The sequence below is a fragment of the Lytechinus pictus genome, chromosome 1 (assembly GCF_037042905.1).
Source record: "Lytechinus pictus isolate F3 Inbred chromosome 1, Lp3.0, whole genome shotgun sequence".
Classification (NCBI taxonomy): Eukaryota; Metazoa; Echinodermata; class Echinoidea; order Temnopleuroida; family Toxopneustidae; genus Lytechinus; species Lytechinus pictus.
This window is the reverse complement of record NC_087245.1, coordinates 7,081,575-7,093,521: the sequence shown is the minus strand read 5'-3', so window position 1 is coordinate 7,093,521 and position 11,947 is coordinate 7,081,575. Positions and strand designations below refer to the sequence as shown.

The 11,947-nt window shown below is 36.6% G+C and overlaps 1 protein-coding gene across 1 annotated transcript; it reads left to right on the top strand.

Moving 5' to 3' along the window:
• The first annotated feature begins 3,731 nt into the window (after positions 1-3,731).
• On the top strand, positions 3,732-11,365 carry LOC129256644 (acetylcholinesterase-like). Its single transcript, XM_054894806.2, has 6 exons — positions 3,732-4,495; positions 5,949-6,108; positions 6,742-6,822; positions 7,308-7,426; positions 9,305-9,469; positions 9,845-11,365. Exons 1-6 carry the CDS (start codon positions 4,115-4,117, stop codon positions 10,154-10,156), a joined length of 1,218 nt encoding a protein of 405 aa, XP_054750781.2. The 5' UTR covers positions 3,732-4,114; the 3' UTR covers positions 10,157-11,365.
• The last annotated feature ends 582 nt before the right edge of the window (positions 11,366-11,947 follow it).

Sequence of the window (11,947 nt, the reverse complement as noted above, 5' to 3'; positions counted from 1 at the left end):
TCTTCGTTATATGTTATCAGATTTTGATAAATATTTCAGCCTTTTGATCGGTGAATTATAGTTTATTTAGTAAGACATGAGTACTTTTTAGCCTGGAGTAACCCTTTAATTACCATAATGTAAACCTTGAATTTAGTGAAGGTTGAACGTCAGGTTTCATTGAGGAATAATATTGCCATACGATTGTTGAATCTAGTCAGTAATTTGTAGGTCCGACACAGGACTAGAAGTCTTTAGAGCCGAGCATATTTAGCATAAGTCACAGCTAGGTCACAATTTTGTTATGACTAAGCGCAGACTGGGCTAAAAGGAGGTGAGAATCTTTATGTACCAAATGTTAAGGGAAAGGAGCACTTATTTTATTTGGGTAAAACCTCTTGGAATCAGCTATACCAATCAAACTCACAAAGGAACCATTCAGGTTAAGTTTTCGTAAAACTGCAGGGGAACATCTGCTAGAAAACTGAAGACACTAGATTTTGTTATCAATATTCAAGATTGTTTTATTGGTAAATGTATGCTTTACAAAGAAATTCATTTTCCAATGGTATGTATAATAAGTATATTGACACAGATGAAAAATACAAAATCAATATTGAAAACTGTACATAAACAAATAAAAAATAACTTATTATTAATAACTTCGATCTGCAATTGCTTTAATACCCCTAAAAGTTCGTAATACATGTGTATGATGATAAAAGGACGGTATGTTCCTCTAATCCCCCTCCAATCCTAGTATATGAGTAATATTTCAAAAACAATTAATGTAGAAGAAACAATATATATGATAAAATAATACTTGTACAAGACAATCATTTATACATCTTTAATATGTAACTACTTTTAGCTGTTTAGTCTTTGTCAAGTTATGTCATGTAGGCATTGTTTATAGTATTGTATTACAGACTATAGTTAGTATATTAAAAATATATTAGTTAACTAACAAGTTAAGAAACATGTTTTAAACGCTTAATCTACAAGGGGTCAGCCATTCCTGACTAGTATTCATGCTATTTACTGGTACCTATCATCATTCCTTTTCTATATATTCGCTACTAATTGGCTATAAACTTGTAAGATTGTTATTGTTGTTATTATTATTATTATTATGTTATTATTATTATTATTATTATCATCATTATTAATATTTATTGTTGTTATTATTATCATCATAATCATTAATATCATTATTATTAACAACTGGTGTTTTGGCTCAGTTGGTAGAGCGTCCGTCTTACAACCATGGAGGTCGGGAGTTCAAGCCCCGGCAGCGTCAGACCAAAATACGTAAAAAGATGGGAGTTGCTGCTACCCTGTTTGGCGATTAACATTTTAAGGGATAGAGCCTCGTCCATCTGGCGCTGCACAGTGGCTGCCAGGCCCACGATTAATTGGGCAAAACGAATTATCGGAATATTTCTATTCTAAGTTTTCTATTACGAACAATAAAATATGGATTTTTATTTTTCATTATATTTATTGCAATTGATAATAAATTCATTCATTAATTCATTGGTGCTACAGGGAGAAGGGCGGGATATGACCACCCGGCCCAGATGACGCAGCCTTCATATTTCCATGTTAAATTGTACAAGAAAATCAGTCTGTAATAAATAAAGAACTGAGCAACAAAACTCAGTGTATGATGTGCAATCATTACGTTTTGGTACTCAGTTTGACAAAAAAAATATATATGCTTTTTCGAACATGTCAAAGTATACGAAATTGTATACTGATAGATTGCAATTTCATGTAAATGCACTTATACCCTGTTTTTTTTTTTTAAATCATACGAAGTAAAATCCAAATAAATGTACTATTATCAAAATTATCTTTGACAAAATCCACAACTACCATTACATGTTTTTTTCTGAAATATTCAGATATTTTCCGAATACTAGCTTTTATTCAGTCAAACTTGATTGATTGATTTTATATCTGCATTCTTATGCATCAGATTTGTTTTACAGGGGGTACTTGCTGAAAATTGAAAAGGAGGTTTTCACTACAATGTGAAGGTCAATTGGTCACGAGGAATTTGTCAAGCAAAACAAAATTAATGATAAATAGATTTTCACCCCCAAAAAATATGTAAGTTATTTTTGGTACACTTCTGCTACTTAGCATACTTACCAGATTTCTAGGGGGTGTTGCCTATGGAGAATATCACACGCAGCAACACCCAGATAAATCTTTGGGGTGCTTTGAACAGCATCCCTTGCATCACCGCTGCCCATGGCCATGCAATGTATGCAAATGTAATAAATAACAAATCAATGATATTATAGTTGCAGTGAATCAATAATATCAACAAAATGTATTATTCATAAAACAAAGTGACAGTTTAAAGGAATGTAGGAGACCGCTACAGTGGGCGATTATAAGCTTGATTATTATGGTGGCCTCGTCATCTACACATTTCTACATTGCTCAAGTGGGTGCAAATTGTTGAGCACGATTTAATATGAAAAGAAGATATTCATATTTCCTATGATAAGATACAAAATTAAAGGACAAGTCCACCCCCCCAAAAAGTGGATTTGAATAAAAAGAGAAAAATCCAACAAGCACAACACTGAATTAAATTTTCATCAAAATCGGATGTAAAATAAGTAAGTTATGACAATTTTAAGTTTCGCTTAATTTAACAGAATAGTTATATTCACATCCTGGTCGGTATGCCAATGAGGGAACTGATGACATCATTCACTCACTATTTCTTTTGTATTTTATTATATGAAATGTGAAATATTCTAATTTTCTCATCATTGTCCTGTAAAACAGAGTTTTATTTCGCCCTGAACATGTCTAATTACCATTGCTTAATATTTTATGTTTCAGTCAAGTTGGTCTTTATTGTCAAATCTGCAAAAATTGAAACATTGTATAACTCAAACAATAAAAAACAAAAGAAATAGTGAGTAAGGGACATCATCGATTCTCATTTGCATGTGACTAAATTGTGTATATAACTATTTTGTGAAAAATAAGCTAAACTTTAAAATTTCATTACTTTCTTATTTTACATCCGATTTTGATGAATTTTTCAGCATTATGCTTGTCTGTTTTTTCTCTATTGATTGAAATCAACATATTTTTTAGGTGAACTTGACCTTTAAATAGTGGGTTGCATGGTGACGTCACCGGCAATATCCGCATTTACCATGTTTTTATACCGACCAGGATGTAAATATGATTGTTCGCGAAATTAATCAAAACTTGTCTTATCTGAGAACAATTTTTTTCTGGGGTGCTGAAGTAAATTCGACAAGCAAAAAATAACTTTAAAAGGGATTTTAAAAAACAACGAAAAAGGTTTCACTAAAAATTGAAGGTCGATCGATTTTGGTAAATTTATCATTTTTTCACACCTGAGGGTGCAGCCTATGGAGAATGATACACGCAGCACCCCCCCCCCCACCCGAAAATATTGGGGGTGCTTTATCACCCCTGCTTCAGAGGGACATGGGCTTGCTTCTACCTACTTCATATACCATTATCATGTGCATGTGTGGGATATATAGGCCGGGAGAGATAATAAACGCAAACCGCCGCCGATTTAGATACATGATGTACAAGCACAGCTTACGTTATGAATAATTCATACCTTTAACACTTCCATATAAGACCCTATTGGTCAAAATAGACTAACAATGGCTCCGATCGAGGAGCGTTTACCATATTTAGACATCATACCGCTAGAAACCAAACAAAAGCCTTTATTTGTCAGAATGAATATTGCGATATCACAGCGTGTGTGTTTGTAGTCACCCCATACAAGTTCGAATACCGTTTTACAATGTCACGCTATCCACCTTGTACTCTACATAAGCTCGAGATAAAAAAATGTGAAAATATATTAATCAAAGGGATTTCTGAACAACTTCCTTAAATGGAGTAGGGATGGGTCTCGCCTCCCCTGCGAATTAACTAGAGTCCTGATTTTCTTCATTATCATAATTACAGCCTACTTATTGCGTAATGTGTTTATATATAGGCCTACACCGGTATATCTTCGCCGATATCATTTTGTCAAATACAAAACTCATTGCGTGACTCGGGTGATTTCATACATTCACTACAGGAGAGGTGCTGCTATAAGGTTTTAAAAATGGTCTCGCAATCCCTTTACTTTTATCTCGCCATCATCATCGTTGTTGTGCCAGCTGGAAATGCTGACGTGACCGATGATGACGAGCGACTGGTTGTCCAGACTTCGACGGCTACTTTCCGCGGTAAACGAATCGAAGTCAATCCCTATCTTCTACCCGACTTCCATGGGAGTGCAGCGGCATACACCCGCATCCCCTATGCTCAACCACCCGTTGACGAGTTACGCTTTCGTCGCCCCGTGCCGATGGTCATCGAAGGCGAGTTCGATGCAACACGGGTTTCAGTGGCCTGTGCTCAGGCTATTCAACCACCTTTTGTTATAGACATGGAAAGTTCGGAAGATTGTCTTACTGTTGATGTCTTTGTTCCTGAACCCAAGGTAGGCCCAAATATATATGTATATATTACATATATATTATATATATATATATGTATATATATATACATATATATATATATATATATATATATATATATATATATATATATATATATATATATATATATATATACGTAGCTCTAAATTACTTTAGTTTAATTTCATTCAGTGAAGCGAGTACTTTCGACCAGACTGGCCTTCATCGGGCCTACAAAGCTAGTAAAATGAATGGCTGAATTCTTTTAAAAACATGCATATTTAATACATACACATATAGACATATACATATATAATACATGCAAAGTGGTACACAAAAGCATATAATATCGGTCAAGCTATTTTGAAGTTATACATGATGAAGAGCAACATCAAGTACTAGATTAATTAATTCATTGCAGCTTCCATCTTGCCTATTTCCTTTCGGCGCAAGCCATTATGTCTAACTTAATTTTATTATCAATGTCTATAGATAGACCCCCCAACAAAAAGGAAAAAAAAAAGAATGGACCGTATCATATATATTTGCATGGATTTCCAGTCAATGTTCAAAGGTTGATGTATTCTTAGATCCATGTCCTGCAAATTAAACATGAAGCATGGAGACTATACATCTAAGTCAAACATTTGTTATGTAATATGATTACTTAATTACAGTAAATACCGATGGTGAAGGAAATGAAGAGAAACTATTTGAATCAAGTGAAGTCATACGGCCATGCGTATCTTGGGAAAGAAAGCGTTGCTCACATCGATCTCATTCCTGTAACATATTATAATTATTCCATTCTCTACCATAGTACAAAATGCTCAGTTTCATTTTATGGTGTATTGATTGCGCACTTGTGATCGGAAGGATAATAAAGCTATATTGATTTGACGGATCAGCAACAAAAAAAGGCCAGTTATAAAATCCGATAGGCATATGCAAATTCAAAGGAGTAACCGATGAGAATGATATTTGTTCCCAATACTCTACAAGACGGATCGATGTACTCTAAAGGAAGAAGACGAAGAAGAAAAAGAAGTAGAAGAAGAAAAAGAAGAATTAAAGTCATATTGGTGGAAACCTTGAATAGGAATCACTCAAAATTTTGCTTTTAATTTTTGAGATGAATAGTTTTGTCTTGTTTTCTCTCTCTCTCTTTTCTTACCCTTTCTCCTCCCCACTCCCTCTCTCCCTCTCCCTCACTTTCTACCCCTTCTCTCATTCCTTCCCGACCCCCCCCTTTCTCTCTCCCTCAATCTCCCCCTCTCTACCCGCCCTCCCCCTCCCAATTTCCCCCTCCCCCTCTCTCTCTCCCTCAATCTCCCCCTCTCTACCCGCCCTCCCCCTCTCAATTTCCCCCTCCCCCTCTCTCTCTCTTACATATGACCACGCCCACCTGAAACGTACGCCATTCACATCCTCACACTTACTCATACACACACACACACATCTCTCCTTACATTACAGCCATCGTCTGCTGCTGTAATGGTGTGGATCCATGGAGGAGGATATAGTGTGGGAGCTGGTTCGATCCCAGGTTCTATACCAGTACCGTTGGCAGTCATGAATGACGTCATAGTAGTTACAGTCAATTATCGTCTCAACATCTTCGGTTTCATCTCTTTGGGTAAGGAAATAAATAGAATTTACAATCAATCATGCATTGATTCATTTCGTTTCTTTTTAGTTCTACCGCCTAAATTGGTTTGTCTCTTCAGGTTTGAAACAAAAGCAATGGTAGATCGGCCTACTTTTGTGGGCCAATCATGTCAACATATTCGGTTTTAATTTTTTTCGACCTGGGTTTATATTCCAATTGGATTTCAGTAATGAAAATCACCGCACTAGTCTATTTGCTGACGAACTAAAAAATACTCGTTATAGGCTGGGGAAAGTTTATATCGCACGCCCGTAGTTTGGGTGTGGACGTATTTTTTTATACTACCTTAACTTACAGCATTACATGCAGGTCCTTACATTGGTCTGTGTGGTAAGATTTAAAGTTGTAAAAAATAAATCAAGTTTGATCTCATTCTACGATTAAAGGAATGTATATGTTTTTCTATTAAATCAATAGAGTTGTCCTTTCTTTAGCAGAAATAACAACATTTTCATGATTGGTCAGTTTCTTTGATCAACTAAGACTCGAAATTGGAGATGAAAAGTGATGTCATCTGGTTAGATTTAACAAAATATAACCTCACAGTATAAATTTAGCTCACAAATACATGAATTGTGTGCTCTTTGGATTAATTACCAGGAGAAGATGACGTGAGCGAAGCTAACGTAGGAATGCTAGATCAGCGACAGGCCTTGGTTTGGGTCCAGGAAAATATCGCAGGTGAGTAACAATGACAATCAAGAAAATGAACCATACACAGGATATAAATCTGTGATAAAGCTTAGGAGGAAGGAAGGGGTGCAATTCAATCATTCATTCAACAAACTTATTCTTACAGCTCAAAAGACAATGAAAATGACAAAGTCATGCACATTATCCGTCATTATACCGTTGTGGTTTTATTTCGGGCATTTCTGGGATTAGTATTGAACAATGCTTTTAAATAAATGAAAACAGTAAAAATATTGTATCTAGTAATATTCATTGATTAATTTATAGGTATAAAGTACCTTAGTTTTTTGTAAGGGATAAACTATGAACCAAATATGTGTGATGTGTTGTAATGGGAATGTCATGTTTCTGTAATTATGAATTACGATTTAGTATAAATGGTTTCGAAGGCTATATAGATGTCATAGGGCTCCTGTTTCTATTAACAGACGTACTTGAAATAGTAATATGAGACATTTTTTTTCACTTGTTAGCATTCGGTGGAGATCCCAGCAGAGTAACAATCTTCGGAGAAAGCGCTGGTGGGATGAGTGTAAGTTTTCACGTCCTATCACCAATGAGCAAAGGTCTTTTCTCAGGAGCTATCTTTCAGGTAAAATCTTAACAGAATTGCTTTATTTTTTATTTATTCATACTTTTATGAGGACTAAGCAATATACAACTGCCATTCTATAAAGCATGATAAGAGTAATAATGATCTTGTGAAAATATCAACAGCGTGATATCAAGGATTGTTGAGGGATTCCGATAAAAGTCTAATGCAGAAAATGTTCAACGAAGCTCTACAAAATTCTGCTTCGTATTCAGATATGGTTGGATCTTTGTCATTATCGATGATTTAAGTTATCTAACCGTGTTCGGTAAAATTTTTGATAATGTTGATTTTTTTGTGGTTGTAGTTTCTCATCATATTTATGTTTATTTTTATAAAGATAAAATATCTATCACCTCTGCATGATTGTCGCTACCTCAAAATAATGTTGTTGAGCTATATTTCTTCTTTGTCGCACCATGTCCGACCACGCCTTGCTTATGATAGGCATTCATCCTTTTATTTTAAAACTGGGATAAAAACTTCACCCCTCTGTGATTGGTTAAAAGCTCTTCACGTGATTGTGGGTATCTTCAACTACTTCAGAATGTTTGCATGATTGACACTCCGTTATAAACTATTTGGAAGACAACGTCACTTTTGTGACGACAGTTCCGACATAATACTTAGTGTTTGATGGAAAGTAACGTCACAGCCAAGAAGTGATAAAAATTAAATCCCTGTAAATGCGAGTAATTGCAGCGGCCATACGAGTGCTCGAGTGCCTATAACTCTTGCGGTGTCACGGCTACTACTTTTTCGATATATGTAGCCATGATTATTGCTTAGCTTGTAAACAAAGACAGCCGTCTGCTTGACGGTGCATGCCTCCAGTAGTAGGACCATGGAGGAAAAAAGGATGGAGTGACAACGGAATGCAAATTAATTCATGTATAGCTTTCGATTTCCATGATTTCGAAAGAAGTACAAAATAATATACAGGTGTAGCTGTAGCCTCTGGAGGCGACTTGTGATGCCGGAATACTTAAAAGTGATTTGTGTTAAAAATAGATAATTGCGATTCTTTCCAATTTAATTTTATCACAAAATGTGGATATTAACCGCATGGCGAAATATATCTCAAAACCTTATTATGTCCTGAAATTTTGTAACTAAGATAACAGTTTCAAAATGTGAAAAACCTCAGAATATGGGAATTTTTAAATCATCATTTTACAAATTTCCACACACTTCCTCATTATAAAAAAAAAGTTAATTTCAGAAAATGCGCCCATCAAGATGCTATGTGTCTCAGTCGTGCCCATATGCGCCCAGTCGGGTAATTTCAAATCTGCAAGAAAAAAGCCAATGAAACACATGCCTGGCATGTATTTCATTGGCTTTTTCTTGCAGATTGTAGACTGTAGGATCACTGCGGCATCAAACGTGGCTTTTAATGTAATGACTGAGGTAGTAATCCTAGCTACCTTTTTACCTCCATGGTAGGACATTTGATTAGTATACTGACGAAGACTTGGATTTCATTACCTCAGTGGACAGTGAAAACACCCAAAACAAATCAAATATGGGCTGTCAGCTTTCCGGGGCAGCTTTCCAGGAATTTTGTTCGGAGTTGGGAATCAGTTCTTGATGGAGTCTTGCCATGCAGTTCGTCGGTGGACGAAACAGGAAGGGTTGGCTGTAGGCCTACACAAAGAAGTCAATGCATTCAAATCAAATGTTTCATCCAAAATATAAAACAAATAATCATATCGGGGCCGCGCCACTGTGCCCTCAGTGATTAGTGTATTCGAGGTACTTCCACCCCGGGGGGGGGGGGGGAGGGGGGCACTCAGTGTATAATGCATAGTGGGTATGTAGTTTTAACCAGAAACTCTCAAGACATTTGTATAATATATGACTTTTCTCTTAGTACAGAGCGGTGTAATGACATCTCAGTGGTCCTATTCAACGGAGGCTGAGGGTGAAGAAACTGTTTTCTTGTATGGACGAGCCCTGAACTGCTCTCAAGAGAATTACAAGGAACTCATTCAATGTCTTCGAGAAATTCCAGCTGATGCTATTGTCGCTTTCGTAGCAACGGTAATTAACGAGTACACTGCTTAATCTTCCATTTTATCAGATGCTCTACAAAGACTATGATTGAAATTGTTTAACAAAATCCGAATATCATTACTAAAGAACACCGCGATACACATAAAATAGTAATAAAAATCATGAATAAATGAATACAAAATGTATTGTAGGGGTTACCCTGGGGAGACAATATTGCAACTTCTAAGTCGGAGGAAGAGGCCGGTGTTATCTATTTAATGTACGGTCTCAATTCCAGTTGCATGACTACATAACAGATGAAGTGCAAAGTAACCTAAAAAAAACACTTTATCTACATCCATATAGAGCGTAGTTAGTAGGCCTAATTATATTGTACCAATTGTTTATTCAAATTGTACATAGAATCCAATGGAAATGTACACCAACCCACCTCGACCTGTTGTCGATGGTGTGTTCATACCACGTGACCCAAGAGAGATGTACGCTGCAGGGGAGGTAAACCAAGTAACAGTCATGACTGGATGTCTATCAGAAGAAGGAAACATGTTTATCATGCCTCCAGATTTGGGACTAGAGAACCCCGAGCGACCCGTCTTCAACAGGACAGCTTTTGAAGGACTCATTTCGATGTTTATGAAAAACAATGATGAGCTATTGATGGATACAGCCACCATGGTTTACATGAAACCTGAAGAGGTACGGTATAGTGATTGATATGACTGCGTAATTATGGACAGTGAGGTGTCGGCGAGTGTGTGTTGGATGGGTGAGTGAGTTAATGTGGGGTCGTATACGAGTGCGTGTGTGTATGCGCTGTACGTGACCGAGTGGTCTAAGCAGTGGCGTACCTGGCATATTTCGTCAGGGGGGGGGGGGGGGGGGCAAGCAACAAGGATGAGCATGGTGGGGGGGGGGGGGGTAGTAGGCATGGATGTATAGGCACAATTTTTTCAAGGGGGGCTGATAATTATTGCCCAAATATCAACTTCACAGTTTTTAATTTTCGAGCGAAGCGAGCGAACATTTTTTTCCCAATTATTATTTAGCCTTTTTACATGATGTGAAACGTGCAGAAATTATACATTCAGTCATAAAATTACCAATACATGAGGATATTTGGGCACCTACACGTTTGGATGTGTAGGTCTGGAAGTGGCACTGAAGGTGGGAAAGGTTACCCAGGGGGTGCCCAATAAAACAGTTGGGATTTTGCTACTACTGATATTTGCTATCGGGCGATTGCACTTTATTGTCGAAATTAATTCTTTTTGGTATATCATTCCAGAAATGATATGTATTGGATCGTGATCGATATATTTCTAATCAAGTGGTAAATGCAATGTTTATATTAAAATACTTATTTTATTCCTCCTTGAAAGTGTTTACATTATGTTCCCAATTCTGCTCATTTGGAGACGTTGTAAAAGAGTTATTTGACAGTTGTATTCATATATTGTCTTGCATTTGTTTTATTTCCATATACACAGTTTAAAAAATGCATCCATTCACTCATAAAAAATAAATATGAACGTGAAAATATATGCGACAGTAACACGATATATCACTAGATATGGGGAAAATCACTCACTGGCAGGAATGTCAGAAGGTTGAGGGAGTTGAAAGTGGAGAAGATAGATAGGCGGACGAAGGGATTGGATACATAGGATAGAAAGGGGGGATGGTAATAACCAGAGGAATGTGTAAGCAGGGGTATAGCTAGGCCTTTTCCAGTGGGGGGTGGAGGACCTTGATTACCGACAGATATCAGTACCGATTACCGACGTCCGACGACCATTACTCATCTATATCCAACCCAGGGGCAGATCCATGATTTTCAAGGGGGACATTTTTGTTTTCAAGAAAATTGACAAGCCCCACCCCCAAAAAGTCTTCACTTTCACTGGCACGTGCCTAACAATTTACAATAAAATAAAATGAAAATAATAATTGCGAGCGCGAAGCAAGAGCTGAATAATTTCTGAAAATTTAGACCTAAAACGATACATTTTGTGCACTTAATTCTGAATAGGATGGGTATCTTCCTTAATCAATTATGCGAGCGCGAAGCGCGAGCTAAAAATTTTGATATTGCTAACTGGACACTAGACATTCTAAGAAGTTTTACAGGATGGGTATCTAAACAGTCGCGCGGGCGCGAAGCGAGAGCTAAAACTTTTGATATTCCGACTTAAGAACTGGATATTCTAAGCACTTTTAGTAATCATGAACAAATTGGTTTCTAACTGAATAATTAATTGATGCGAGCACGAAGAGCGAGCTAAAAATTTGAGATATTCCCCCCTAAAAAGTAGACATTCTAAGGACTTTGTTTTCTAACTATGAACAAGATGATAGTTAAAAACAATTAATTGGTGCAATCGCGAAGTGCGAGCTGAATATTTTTTGATAGTTTGACCTGAAAACTTTACATTTTAAGCACTTCATTTAATTATGAACAGGATGGAATTTTATGCGAGTGCGACGCTCGAGCTGAATTTTTTTATA

What these genes read in the sequence shown, in the direction of transcription:
- LOC129256644 (XM_054894806.2), top strand. Translation starts at nt 4,115, where the DNA reads ATGGTCTCGCAATCCCTTTACTTTTATCTCGCCATCATCATCGTTGTT. An exon ending in CTTCGGTTTCATCTCTTTGG is followed by an intron (nt 6,109 to 6,741) that starts GTAAGGAAATAA and finishes ATTAATTACCAG; the next exon opens with GAGAAGATGACGTGAGCGAA. An exon ending in GGTCCAGGAAAATATCGCAG is followed by an intron (nt 6,823 to 7,307) that starts GTGAGTAACAAT and finishes TTCACTTGTTAG; the next exon opens with CATTCGGTGGAGATCCCAGC.